Below are 15,637 nucleotides of genomic sequence, written 5' to 3' on the forward strand. Positions count from 1 at the left end.
TTTTTAATATTTACTTTAGATTTAGATTGATCAGTTTCAAAGTGTACCTATGTGGACATAAATTATACTTACCAACTATTGCCTTCTGACAGACCTTGCAATTTATATGCTTCATGAAGTACCTTGTTATGTATCCACATATATAATATAAAACACAAATTTCTGTGTCAACTTTAAAATTATTATGATCATCATTATCAAATACATCTTCTACTTCTAAACCTACTGTCACATAGGAATCTAGTGTTTTACGTAAGTGCTCAATTTTTTTTTCTTTTTCTGTGATGTCATTAGTATTAAAAATGGTTTTTAAATCACTAATAGTAATTTTGGGAGTTTCCGAATTTAAAATTGAACAATTTCCACTTTTTGGAGGTTTCAGTATGGAATAGACAGCCAACATTTTGTATACTTGAAGGAAAGTTGGTGTACACGGGTGATCATTTGAACCTATTGCTTGCCTCACAGTACCAAAAAATTGCTATGTAATTAAAAAAAAAAAACAATAATATTTTATTATAAATTTAATTATTAGATAAGTAGATAATAGTTTGTTTTACTTTCAAACGATCCTGGTTCATTTTATAAGTTAATATTGTTGCGTGCCAGTATCAGATTTGAATCCAAATGGTTAATTTGAATGAAAGATAAACTTAATAACGAAATATATCTTTATTGCATATAAATAAAATAATGTAACAAACAAAATAAGTGGCTGAGTGTCGTGAAAGTGCTCAGTTGTTGATAGCTTTGGTACATCTGCCGTTGCTGGTCTTCGGGCTCCCTTATATATTGTGGTGCGTCTCTTGTTTATGTCGTGTTGTCGCCTTCTGGGTGAAACCAGGTGTCCTTGTAGTTGTTGTTGCAAATTCGGACACGAATTTGAGAATGTGCAATAACATCTCAAATGCATCATTAGTGCACTGTAATTATTGGTGCGCTTACTATCCCGACACGTGTCATGGCCATAGTAGCATCCGCATTACCCTCGACACGAGGCATGGTCATACTAACTTAGCCTTGATATCTCGTAGATATCTTATAGATATCTCATAGCCCATAACAATATATACTTAAAACCACATTCATCCAGAAGGTATTTACAAAGATCCAATGTTGATTGTATGGTGACTCTTAATCCCTCAGCAGTTTATTGCGTTAAAAACTCATCTCCTGTTTTACCATGTTGATCTACTTGATCTTCCCAAGAATCAAGCCATAATTCTAAAACCTATGAGCCATAATTATAGGATTGATTTTGAATTATAATTACATATATACTGTAATACTATGTGGCAGCACTGTTGACACACACACACACACACACACGACACACACATATTACGAGTCAGTAAATAAAGACAGTTATTAAGACTACATAAAAACGTGTTTTTATATATTTTTTATAATATTTTTACTCAAGATATTTAGTAACAATTACTAAATATAAAACATGGCGCAGTCGATGAACCAATAATAATTAAAATAATAATTGTAACAATTACGAAATCAAGGATTAAAACGGATAAAAAATCATGGAGTTCAACAGGCCGTCATATTTGAAGTTAACTGGTAATCTTCGTGAAAATTACAAACGGTTTAAACAGGAAGTTGAGGTATATTTTACAGCAACTGAAACATACGATAAGGACCAAAAAGTTCAAGTAGCTAGATTGTTAAATTTAATAGGAGAAGATGGACTTAAATTGTATAACACGTTCAAATTAGAAACAGTAACGGTTAGTGAAATTTTTAAAATGCTAGAAGAGTACTGTGTACCTAAACAAAATGAAGTGATGGAACATTATAAGTTTTTTATGAGAAAACAAAGTGAAATTGAGACATTCTATAAATACTATGCAGACCTAAGAGAATTAATTAAGTCGTGTTCTTTTAAAGACACAGAAGAATCACTGCTACGAACACAAATTGTACTAGGAATACGTGACAAGGATCTTCAAGCAAGACTTTTGAGGGAAGATTTACCATTGGATAAGGTGGTGAAATATTGTCAGTCAACGGAACAGGGTGAAATAAATCGCAAGCTGATAATCCATGAAAATGAAAATAAAGTAGACATTGTGGAACAGGAAAGAAAATTTTCAACAAGAAAAACTATGGGAAAGTGGCAACAACTAGATAAATTAAACCGACAAGCAGGAAACATGCAGTTACAGAAAGTTCAGAAATCGCAGGATACAGGTAATACTGAATTTGATTGTAATAAATGTGGTAGGACGCATGGGTTTAAAAAATGTCCAGCATATGGTAAAACATGTAATATATGTTCAAAAATAAATCATTTTTCTGTAAAATGTAGAAATAAAAAAGTGAGTAGTAAACAAGTTAATGAATTAAATTTAGAGGAAGGAAAAGAAAGTACAATTTTGTCATTAGATTCAGTAGAAATAGCTAAAACAGGGATATGGACAGATCTAATTGTAGTTGATAATAAAGAAATGTTAGTAAAACTAGATACAGGTGCACAGCTGAATGTAATGCCTTATAAATATTTTAAAGAAATGAGTAAAAAATTAGAAAAAACTTCAGTAATAATAAAATCATTTGGTGGTTTTCAAAATAAATCTTTAGGAAAAGTGAAGGTGGTTGTAAAAAATAAAGATAATGAAATTGAAACTAGCTTTGAAGTAATAAAGTATGATGATTTACCTATACTAGGATTAAAAGATTGTATAAAAATGAATTATAATTTATTGCAAATAAATGAAATAAAGAATGATGTTGAAGATAAGGAAATATTTATAAAGAATAATATAGATGTGTTCACAGGACTAGGTAGTTTTCCTGAGTATATAACAATTAAATTAGTAGAAAATGCAGTGCCTAAATCATGTCCACCAAGAAGAGTACCTTTTAAATTTACAGATAAATTGAAAGAAACTTTAGAAGCAATGTGTGAATTGAAAGTAATTAAAAAATGTGAACAACCAAGTGAGTGGCTAAGTAATATAATTGTTGTGGAAAAGCCGGATAAGAGTATAAGAGTATGCCTTGATAAACGAGAAATCAATAAATACATTGTTCGTGAGAGATTTGAAATTCCAACAATAGAACAGATTAAACTTAATTTAATGGGTAAAAAATACTTTACAGTTCTTGATTTGAAAGATGGATTTTATCAGTGTAGTTTAGATGAAGCCTCACAAAAATATTGTTGTTTTAGTACACCATTTGGGTGTTTTAAATTTCTTAGACTACCATTTGGGTTAACTTCAGCCCCAGAAAAATTTCAAGAGTTAACTAGTAAACATTTTGGAGGAATTAAAAATGTAAGTGTGTATATTGATGATATAATGATAGCAGGTAGTACTAAAGAGGAGCATGATGAAACGTTAGAAAAAGTATTAAAAAAAGCTAGAGAAAATAATATTAAATTTAATCCAAAAAAAGTACAATTTATGAAGAGAAAAGTTAAGTTTCTTGGTTTTGTCTTTGGAAATGAAGGAGTGGAACCAGACAAGGATAGAATTACATCAATTATAGAATTAAAAGAGCCTAATAACAGAAAAGAATTGCAGTCTTTTTTAGGCATGATAAATTATCTACGTGGTTTTATTCCCAATTTGTCTGAATTAGTCACACCATTTTGAGTGTTATTAAAAAAGGATATTTTATGGGAGTGGGGTTTAATTCAACAAAAAAGTTTTGATCAATTAAAAGAAATATTATGTAGTTTGCCTATGTTAAGTAATTTTAATTTAATAGATACGTTTGAAATACAGACTGATGCGTCGGAAAGAGCAATTGGGTGTTGTATTTTTCAAAACAAAAAACCGATACATTATGCTTCTCGTTGTCTAAGTGAAAATGAAATTAACTATGCACAAATCGAAATAGTATTTGCCTGTAGTAAGTTTCATTACTTAATTTATGGACAAGATAGGATTAAAGTAAATACTGATCACCAACCATTAGTATCAATTATGAAAAAACAAATTCATAAAATTCCAAATAATAGATTGAGAAGGTTAAGATTAAAGCTATTATTATACAATGTGGATGTTCAATTTTTACCTGGAAAATACATGTATGTAGCAGACTATTTAAGCAGGAATTATATAAAAAGAGAAGTTAAAGGTGATGAATTAGATGATGTGGTTCATACATTAGAGAAAGTGAAAGTACAGTTTAAGAATAATAAAGAAGGTGAATTCATTGAATCAACAAAAAAGGATGAAGTATTAGGTAAGGTTTTAGAATTTTCAAAGAAAGGATGGCCAAAGAAATGTAATAGTGAAGGTGAATTAAAATATTATTACAAAATAAAAAATGATTTAATTGTGAGTAATGAATTAATATATTATGGAATGAAGTTGAATGTTGTTGAAAAGTTACATGGCACGCATATGGGTATGTCAAAAACTGTAGCTAAGGCAAACCAATTATTTCATTGGCCTGGAATGAAAAGTCAAATTGAAAATTGTATAGGAAATTGTAGTTTATGTTTAATGTTTAGCAATAGTAAGGTAAAAGAGCCTATCATTCAACATGATTTCTCAAGTATTCCGTTTCAGAAAATAGGTATGGATATAGCAGAATTTAAAAATAGAAGTTATTTAGTGACTGTTGACTATTATTCAAGGTGGATTGAAGTGAATAAATTAAAATTTAAAAACACTTCTGAAATAGTTAAAAAAGTAAAGAAAATTTTAGTAAATTTGGAATTCTTGAAATAATAGTAGCTGATAATAATCCTTTTGGGAGTTATGAATTTAAACTTTTTGCTACTGAATGGGGAATTAATATTGTTAATTCTAGTCCTAATTTTCCAAGGTCAAATGGGTTAGCAGAAAAAGCTGTTGGCATAGTTAAAAAAATGCTTAATAAAAAAACTGAAGAGAATGGTGATTTAAATTCTTACTTACTGCATTATAGAAATACACCGGTTGCTAATTTACCGTATTCACCAGCACAATTATTACAGAGTAGAGAATTGAGAACATTAATAAATAATTTTAATAAAGATATATTTATACCAAAAACAGTTGAATGCACTACAGAGATGAAAAAAGTAAGAGATAATAAGGCAAAATGGTACAATAGAAATGCTGGAAAGGAGGAGATTGAGTTTTTACCAGGAAGTAAGGTATTACTGCAAGACAAATTCACTAAGAAGTGGTCTAAAGGAATAATAGTAGAGAAAACTAAATTTCCCAGATCATACATAGTAAAAGATGATAAAGAAAAATTAATGAGAAGAAATACACATTTCATAAAAAAGGTGATAGAATATAATGATTTTGATAGTTTTGAAGAATAAAATGTTAAGACAATAAGAGAAAACAAAGATGTTGATAAAATAGAGGATAATAAGGAAAAGGAAGAAAAAGTGAGTTGTAAAGGAAAGAACGATGATAAAGTGGAGATAAATAGTGAAAATTTAAATAAAACTAGGTATGGTAGAATAGTAAAAAAGACTAAAAAATATGGGTATTAAATTAAAATGCATTTAACTATACTATAAGAAAATGTTTTATGTATCAATCAACTTATAATGTAAATTTAAAATTGTTAATTATTAATTACTAATGTGTTACTAAAAAGTATTTTGTTTAATTAATTTGTTTTGTTTTTTTTTTTGAATTGTTAAAATTAAAAGGGGAGATGTAATACTATGTGGCAGCACTGTTGACACACACACACACACGACACACACATATTACGAGTCAGTAAATAAAGACAGTTATTAAGACTACATAAAAACGTGTTTTTATATATTTTATAATATTTTTACTCAAGATATTTAGTAACAATTACTAAATATAAAACATATACTATACTTAGCATATTTGCCTACTTTAAAATCATTACTACTTTTTTTAATACCTTCAGCTGGGTATTTTCGATTCAAAACATCAAACAATAAATTTTTGACCACTAACTCCAAGTTCAGCACAAAGTTTTCTGTTGGTTGATGCTCCGTCAGAAACCACACCATTGACCTTCGCACCAATACCTTCCAGAAGGCAAATAGCTTTTATGACGAGCTGAGCAAGAACTATACCTATTATAATTATTTTAAACTGAGTATTATTCATAATTTACATTTAAAATCAAATAAAAAATTAAACATTATTAAAACATATATTTTTCATTAAAAAATAACTTACTGCTTGTTATTATCAAATATTGAATATAGAACATGAACTAAGTTATACATAGTCAAATGTGCCTTAGAATTGTATGAAGACAGTAGATTTATAAAATAAATTATAAATCATTTATTTTACACGTATCAAATATTTCTTGAAACATCAACATGCAATACCCAAAACACAGTACACAGGCCTTAAAATATTAAATTGCGTGAGAATACAGATGACAAAACATAGAAAACACAAGACATAAATTGAGTTAGATTATTATTAAATATTTCCATTACAATATTATTATGACAAATCACAACAACAACTATAGAATAGAACTGAATAATAGTACAATATTTTAATTGTTTGTACACCTTTCTTAAGCCAATGGTTGTGTTGAAGATGTGAACTATACTAAGTAATATAATATTACCTTTTACAGGACCCCTAGAAGAAACACTGCTACTGGCTGGGAGATATTTGCAGCTAAACTTTGAAATATAAATACTAAACAATGATTAGCTTTTAACCCTGAACTTTTCACATCTTCACCAAAATCTTCTAGTCCAGAGTAATTTAAAGTTTTAGAATTTACACTAATACTTTCCCGTACAGATATTTCATCAAAAATCAACATGCCTTGCTTTTGATTGGAAGTAAGCATGCTAAATTTTTTTTTTAATAATTGGAAAAATTGTTTGTCAAATCCACATTGTGTATTAACAAGTAATAAATATTTACGTGTGGTACGTACAGAAGGCAAAGGTAAAATGTCTTGTTGTTTTAAAAATGTATACGTAGAAGGTGACCTATAAAAATTGAATTACCTTTCATTAATTATAATATTTAACTCAATATTAAATAATAATTACCGAATCCCTAATAAAATACATAATAAAATCCAGTATTCACTGTAACGTTTATTATTTGGTATCGTCGCTCTACTTGTATTAATTATTTCTTTGATAATTAATTTCTGTGGATCATTCAAATTGTTTGAATCTAATAAATCATTTATAGAAGAGATAGACATATTTTTAATTTTAGCATGGGACTGTTCTAATTCACAGGGGCCGTTTTAAGGGGGGTGGAGGGGGTGTCACACCCCCCGGCCATCTATGGAACTAAATAATAAGTCGGCAATTTAAGATCGACGATATGAGTCGGCAATTTCAATTCAAATTGAACTTGCAATGAAATAAAAATATATAAATTAAAATAAACTATGGTTGTATATTTATTTTAAACATTTAGCATTTATTGGTTGTCTAAACTATACAGTATTATTATGTTATGTTTGGTTTATGATCGTACTATAAATAGAAAAAATAATGAATATCTATTATTGTCTTGCGTTAACCACATTGTATAGTTCATTGTGTAGTAGATAATTTGTTCTCTAGATACGATAATTTTATAAATATTGTACGATGTACTTATCAAAATGGATGGCAACACTGGACCATTAAGCTTGGAGTACAGAATATGACCCCCTCATATTTGCAGCACCGTCATACGACTGACCGACTAAATTATTCTTCCAATTCAAACCACATTTTTCCATTACACATTTAAATATGTTAAAAAGAGCTTTACCTGTAGTTAAAGGTGATTCTATTTATGCAATAATTCTTTCATGTATTTTAGAATTGAATATGTATCTTGCAATAAATGAAAGCTGCTCTTTGTGTGAAACATCAAATGTAGTATCCATACATATACTACAATATCCAGCTAATACAATCTGCTTCCTAATTACTAATGAAATATACTGTGCGATGGAGTCTATTAAACAATTCTGTCGATCCCAAGAAATAAAAGAATTTTCTTTCTTTCCTTTAACCATTAATTGATTGATATTTACAGTAGAGTTGGTGAATGTTGAGAAATTAGAACAACCATATCTTTAAAATTTCCTTTTAAGTCACTTTCCCAATTTTCTTTTATGTCCTTTGAATGAAAGATTATGTCTTGCCAAAAAAATTGTTATTTCAATTAATTTTTTAACTAGTTCTCTATTGAATTCCACTTGACGGTTTTGGTCTTCAAGTATTGATGGTATACTAGGTAGACAACTTTGTTTCAATTTGTAACGATAATATTTTATACGCGCATTGAGTATTTACAAAATACGACAATAGAGCGCGCTATTTAGCCGCTGTAATTGCTCCCTAAATATGTAACATACAATCCAAACCTAAGTTTTTTTACATACGTCCTGTGGTTGCGGAAGGGCATATAGGAGACGACCGTGTCGCACCACAGAGACGAAGTGTTTTCCCGATTTGATCCCAGCCATAATCTATAAGGCATAATGGATCGTCTGGTTAGTAGTAGGCATCGCTCGGCCACCTGTTAGACAAGAGGGTTAGCGGAGCTACATCCACTCGGCCGGGTCCACCTGAAGATATAGGCTCGGGATAATATGAATATAAAATAGGTGGAATATAGTTTTATTTTAAAGGTATGAAACAAGCTAATATGCTATTACGTTAAATAGGTATAAATACTGTTATTGAACATTAATTTAAATAAAATAAATACAATTTTCTAATATTAGTTTATTTATTTGTAAATACTAGTAATAAAATTAGTTACAAAGTAATTGAATAATCGTGATTCGTGGTTTAGATAAGATAACTTACTATAACATAGATGATTTTAAACAACATTAAAATTTGAAACCTTGTTTCTATATTCAATTGTTAAAATAAAAATAATTTAACAATGCCGAAAAAATTTTATGTACCTGGGTGTAAAACAGGTTATGCTAGTGAGTCAAAAAAATTAAAATTGAGTAATGAAAAAACCTTAACATTATTTAGTTCACCAAAGGTATTTAAATTTTATTTATTTTTCAAGTTGATAATTTATTAGTAATTCTAAATATGTGTGTGTTGCTGTGTTATTACTTATATAGATTTTTATAAATTGAATTCATAGAGATTTCCATTTTAAATAGGTATACAATAATATTAATATACCAAAAAATTATACTTATTATTGTGTTGATAAAATCATTTAATATAAATATAAATCATAGGATTGTCATAGGATGATAAAACTCGAGAAGTTTGGAATAACAGTATTCTTTTAGATAATAGAAAATTAACACAAAAAGACCTCGTAGTTCTCTATATGTTGACCCTGACAGTATTATTAAATATGATGAGTTTATAATAAGTGAAGGTGTAGTAAAAAAATTAGAAACAACTACTCCAATTTTAAAATCTGAGGCAGTTTCAACAATTGTTCCGGTCTTCCAAAATATTTGACCAAAACTACTGCAAAACGTCCAGCACCAAAATTACGACACAAAATTCTGGGAAAATGAAAAATAAATGAATTAAATATATTTAATAATGATACTCCTGAGGATTTACTAGTTTTATAATTTAATTAGTTTATAATTTTTAAAAAAATCTAGCCAAGGAATCAAAATTGTAATATAATATATAATAATGATGTACCTGACCAATAAAAAAGAATATTTTTAATTTTATAATACTACATTTTACTTACACTTTATATTTTTATTTTTAGATAACTATTTATACTTATTTAATAATTGTTAGTTTTTCATTATTTTAATAATTATACAAGGAACATGTAAAAAAATGTTTATTTATTAGTTAATAAGTTATTGATATATTTTAATATTACTAATTTAATGTATCATGACTCCTGACTGACTTAATAATAAATATAAATATTAGTGAAATGTAAATAGTAGGTAGGATATAGGTAAGAATAATAGGAATAGATATTCCTTATATGGACGATAGGTTCTTTTCTCTTTCTTTTTAAATCTGAAAAATGGTGGTATAAATTTAATTTTAATTTTAATAAAATCTGTTTAATAGGTAAATAAGTTTTATTATACTTGTATTTGGCAATTCTAATTTGATGTTTTGCTTGTCTGAAAATTCTTCAATTGATTTCCATAAGTCTGAGAAATATACAGAATTCCTGTTATCTTCAAATGTTTCGATAACACCTACTATAGTACTTGCAGCATGGCCTAATGTTTCGGTTTTAATTTGCAGCTTATTACTTAAAATATTTATTATACCCAATGCGAAGTGCATAACATGTAAATTTACCACGAATTCTGTTTTTTGTATAGTAGCTAAAATACCTGTAAACAATATAATGTTTAAAAATAGTAGTAATGAATGTATTTCAAACTAATTTACCAATAGCTCTAGAAACATCTCTATCATTGTCCTCCTCAACTTCATGTTTTAAAACTTCAACAATAGAACTAAAATTTTCAATAACTGCTTTGCAGTTTTTATGTCTGCATACCCAACGGGTATCACTAATAGCAGATAAAGTTAACTTATTCATTTTTAATTTTTTTTGTACTTCTTGCAGTTTTTTGTTTTTTTTTTGGAGTAGAAAAATGAACATAAATAGCCTCTAATTTATTGAATACAGTTTTGGAGTACTATAAAAAAATGAAAAAAATTTTAACTTAAAATTGAAAAGTAAACATGTAAAATCTAATATAATTATTAATTTCAATTAAATTATGTATAAATTTGAGAAATATTAGATACTTAAGCTATTTATATACTATTAAAAAATAAATTAAATTGTACTGTACCTTTACATGATTGCACATATTAATAACAACGAGGTTCAACCTGTGCGCCATACAATGATGTATATAGCATCAGGATAATGTTCCCTTAATAAAGTCTGTACTCCTCTTTTGGAACCAGACATTACATTTGCACCATCATATGATTGGGCAATAATTGGAATATCATCAACTGTCAGTACTTTTAAGTATGATAAAATAGCAGATACAAGAGAAACAGAATTTTGGCTTTCAGACACATTGATAAAACCTAAAAACCGTTCAAAAACTTCAAAGTTGTTTGAATATCTAATGCAAAGTGACATCTGCTCCTGTTTATGGCATCTAAAAAATTACAAGCAATATAACATGTATTTTTTTTTATTTACATTTTTATTTACCTAGCTTCATCAATCATAATTGAATAACTACCAGCTTTTTTTATTTCTGTGACAATCATATTGCGAACATTTTCAGCACAAATTCCAATCAGTTCATTTTGAAGCAAAGGACTTGTATAGTTAATTTCTCCATTAAATACTTGATTAAATTCTGGCTTATGTTCACACATCAATTTACACGCTTCTAAAAATTTCCTAAAATGTAAAAAATAATAATCACTCCATTCACTAATATTAAATTTAAGGTCACAACAAAATATATAAACATCTATTTATATATAAAATAAAATAATTTTATACCTCTGTTTAGGGAATCCTCATTTTCAATATTTCCTCGGAATGCAATACCTTGCCGTGCCAAATATAACAAAATATCTATAAGCGTTTTTAAGTAAGATCTGTTCTTTAGGACGAAATCTTTGTGAGCATTAGATACTTGACACAAAATGTTACCAGTTTTTTTACTAGAATTATGTCCATCCATTTTAGTTAAGTTAATTAAATGTGTTTGCGTTGCTGCATGTGCATTGAACTTGGAGTGTTTTGAAAATTTTGTCCCCAACTACAGTATACAAATACACCAAACATAACTATAGTATTCAATACTTTATCGTTATATTAAATGTTATTAAATAAAAAAATTAAAATTTACTCTTTTCCAATTTGTAAAACCACTTTTGGTAAAAACATTATCAGTAGAACTGCATCCAAATATTCTACAGCAAAAGCAAAAAACTGCATCTTTTTCTACACTATATTCAATCCACTAGAACTCATTATAGTATTTGGCATTAAACGATCTTTTTTGATTACCAAAAACTGTCATAGGATATGCCTGAAAATTAATTTTTGTAAAAAAACAATAAATTGGTTTGTTTTTATTTATTAAGGATTTCTATAATTTATATAATACCAGTGTTGGGCTAATTATTACCTTTAAAAAGTAATTAAGTTACTTTACTAAGCTACTTTAGCTACTTTTACATACATGTAGGTAATAAAATTATTATTTTCGTTCTGACATAAAATTGTAATTAAATTACTTTACTTTTTCAATTAAAAAATAACTTACTGGTAAAATTGGTTGTGCAGGGCCTGTGTTCAAATCTCCTAAATCCTTAACAATGTTAACCTGAGTATCTGAATGCTTCAAATCATAGTTTAATTTATTTGAAATATTATTTGGATCATCAGTATAATTTTGTGAAATATTAAAAGATTCTGGATCATCTGGATCAGAATCATTTGCATTTATCAAAACATTTAAATTGGATTTTTTTATGGCCTGTTCAAAATATAAAAATAATATGTATGAATAAAATGAATTGTGTATAAAATCAATAGTTTTTATTTATTAGATACGTACCTGTTGAGAGGAAGTAGTTGTGTTTATTGGAATGTTCTTTAAACTATCGTCTTCAGAAGTTTTTGATTTTTTAAAATTAAAAATGCTAAACATATTTATTATTTATGTACAAACGTTGAAACGGTTAAATGAGTACAATAACATTCAGCGAATTCAATTTATAAAATACAATACGGATAGGTACACGATTTTCGATAGTCAACCGTCAGTCTGTAAATGACTCCATGTGAACTTGTCACAATTGCCTTATGATAAGTTGCTTATAATAAAATATTATTAACCAATAACTATTCAAAATAATAAAAATAAAGGAAAATCTATTTGTAGGTCGAAAAATACCACTATCAAAACATTAGTTTCATACGTTATTGCCTTATCGGTAATATTTATATATTTAGATGACACGGTTTACTCGGTATCTGTATGCCTTCATACCAGCACTCACACATCGACATCAGAAATCCGCGTTATATAGAGTTATACCTACTACGTATAGATTCATTTGGGAGGCTAGCTGTTAAAATAGCCATCAACAGATCATACTGATCATAGTTTTAGGAACGAAAATCTACCTACATATTATTATAGGTATTTATAACTTTTACCATTGGTTATAGTTTAATATTTTAGTTAATATTTAAATATAAATTATATAATTTATTATTATAAAGATAGGTAACCTAAATATTAAAATATCTTAGGGCGGGCTTGAGATAGCTTAGGGAGGGCTAAGCCCTCCTAAGCCCCACCCCCCTATTTACGTCCATGATTAAATGTAGTATATTAACTATTATTTATAGACTATAGATGTAATATTTGTTGAGTGTTGACAATATCAATATCGAATTATTTATTCTTATATAAATATATTAACCAAATAATAACACATCGTTTTACAAAATATTCATGTTTCCTAAACTAGAAAACAGCTATGCTATATAAAACACATTATACTATGTTAAATGTTTGAATTATTACTAATAGTTAGTAGGTAGTTTTAAATGCCTACTGCCTATTGGCTAGTTATATTATATTCATAATACAATACAATTTTATAGGGATACCTAAATATACATTTATACTTATAACAAAACTATGATGTAAATTTAATGTGGCACATTTTTCAAAAAAGAGGTCGGGCCGTGGCCCGACCTTAACACGGACTTCGGCGCCACTGATGATAACAAATGTTTCAAATATGCAATTTTAACAAAATATAATACTCGTTCAGATAAAACTAAATTTAGTAATCAATATTTTAAAATGCTTGAAAAAAAAAGTGGATTAAATTTTCATTGTATCGATTTTCCGACACATATCATGATAGATATAGGTTCAAAAGTGTGTAATCTTTATAAGATAAATATACCCATGGACAAATTAACTGTTGATGAAGAGCATCAATTTCAAAATGCTAGATTATGTGAATGCTGCTTCAAATCATTTAAAAACGATAATTTCATTAAAGTAAGAGATCATAATCATTTTACAGGACATTTTAGATCAGCTGTTTGTTTAAATTGTAATTTTGAATTAACTAATGTTTCATTTATTCCAATATACTTTCATAACTTAGTCTATGACAGTCATTTCATTGTTCGTGAACTTGGTTGTAATGAAAATGATATTCATGTAATACCTAATTCATCAGAAAAATATATATCATCTAGTAAAACTATTCAAGATAAATTCAGTATAAAATTATTGACACATTTTGTTTTATGTCAGAATCTCTTAGTTCACTAGCTGATAATTTATCTGAAGACAAAACTAGATTTAGAGAAACATTAAAAATATTTTCTTTGTCGACATTAAATTTAGTTACACGAAAAGGTGTGTTTCCTTATGAATATATTGACCATCCTAATAAATTAAATGAAACTTGTTTACCACCAAAACAGTTTTTTTATAATTCATTAAAAGATGAAGATATTAGTGATGAAGATTATGCGCATGCTCATAAGGTTTGGAAAAAATTTAATATAAAAACATTAGGAGAATATAGTGACTTATATTTAGCAACTGATGTATGTTTACTTTCTGATGTTTTTGAAAATTTTAGAGATCTTTGTTTACAAACACTTAAACTCGATGCTTCACATTTTATGACCGCTCCAGGATTTGCATTCGATTGTATGTTAAAACATACTAATGTTAAATTAAAACGGCTTAAACAGTATGATATTCAAATTTTTCTGGAGAACGGATAACGTGATGGAATTTGTCATTCAGTTAAAAGACATGTAAAAGCTAACATTCCTAATATTCAAAAAATATTAATTATGATTCAAACAAACTTGTAACGTGGTTAGCGTGGTTAGTTTATTGGACTGTGTAAATCTATATGGAAAATCAATGCTATCTGCTTTACCTCATAAAAATTTTGAATGGTTTAACGATTTGACAATAGATGTAACACAAATTGAAGATGATGCTGAATATGGTTATATTTTAGAAGTAGATATTATTTATCCAAAACAATTACATAACAACCATAATGATTTCTCATTTTTACCCGAGAATAAATGTCCTCCCAATTCAAAAGTAAAAAAACTATTAACAACATTAGAATCGAAAATTAATTATGTAGTTCACTATAGAAATTTGAAACAGGCCATCGTTAATGGATTAAAAGTGAAAAAAGTTCATAGGATTCTGCGTTTTTCACAATTTCGTTGGATGACACCATATATAAATTTATGTACAAATATGAGGGTTAAGTTAAGGAATAGGTTTGAGCGATGTACGGTCCGCTAGCAATATTTGATAAGACAATTCAAGGGTTCCCAAAATCTATTGCTAATAGTCAATTTGTAGCCTATCTTAATCCTGAAAATCTATTGCTAACGCTCAATTGTGTTTATTGCCTACCCGATTATCAAAAATCTATTGCTAACGTTAAATTGTGTGTTTATGACAACCCGATTAGGTATCTAATATTATATTATATTGCTAGTTATTAGATTCATGCATTTGGTACTTATTTGACTGTAAGAATGTATTGCCGTTGTTCAATTTCTATACTTGTCAGCTCATTACTATATATCCAATTATCGAAGAAATATATTTCTATAGTACATACTACCTAGTGTTTAATATACTATCTTTGTACATTTAGAGCAAAATTACTTTCACAAAAAATATTTTTATTGTTCAAAATGATATATTATGCAATATG

General features: G+C 27.8%; 1 protein-coding gene and 1 long non-coding RNA gene across 2 annotated transcripts; both read right to left on the reverse strand.

Moving 5' to 3' along the window:
• Window positions 1-9,800: 9,800 nt before the first annotated feature.
• Window positions 9,801-11,281, reverse strand: LOC126555357 (uncharacterized). The gene is made up of 5 exons (XM_050210286.1): window positions 11,094-11,281; window positions 10,717-11,037; window positions 10,304-10,557; window positions 9,991-10,245; window positions 9,801-9,916 (listed from the first exon to the last, which is right to left on the reverse strand). Exons 3-5 carry the CDS (start codon window positions 10,518-10,520, stop codon window positions 9,801-9,803), a joined length of 588 nt encoding a protein of 195 aa, XP_050066243.1. The 5' UTR covers window positions 10,521-10,557; window positions 10,717-11,037; window positions 11,094-11,281.
• Window positions 11,282-11,398: 117 nt separating this feature from the next.
• LOC126555358 (uncharacterized) lies at window positions 11,399-12,388 on the reverse strand. Its single transcript, XR_007606822.1, has 3 exons — window positions 12,166-12,388; window positions 11,746-11,928; window positions 11,399-11,655 (listed from the first exon to the last, which is right to left on the reverse strand). It is a non-coding gene; the product is annotated as an uncharacterized LOC126555358 (long non-coding RNA).
• Window positions 12,389-15,637: the final 3,249 nt, after the last annotated feature.

The sequence above is a fragment of the Aphis gossypii genome, unplaced genomic scaffold (assembly GCF_020184175.1).
Source record: "Aphis gossypii isolate Hap1 unplaced genomic scaffold, ASM2018417v2 Contig00810, whole genome shotgun sequence".
NCBI lineage: Eukaryota > Metazoa > Arthropoda > Insecta > Hemiptera > Aphididae > Aphis > Aphis gossypii.

What these genes read in the sequence shown, in the direction of transcription:
- LOC126555357 (XM_050210286.1), bottom strand. Translation starts at nt 10,520, where the DNA reads ATGTTCATTTTTCTACTCCAAAAAAAAAACAAAAAACTGCAAGAAGTA. An exon ending in AGATGTTTCTAGAGCTATTG is followed by an intron (nt 10,246 to 10,303) that starts GTAAATTAGTTT and finishes TATTGTTTACAG; the next exon opens with GTATTTTAGCTACTATACAA. An exon ending in ATTAGAATTGCCAAATACAA is followed by an intron (nt 9,917 to 9,990) that starts GTATAATAAAAC and finishes ACCATTTTTCAG; the next exon opens with ATTTAAAAAGAAAGAGAAAA.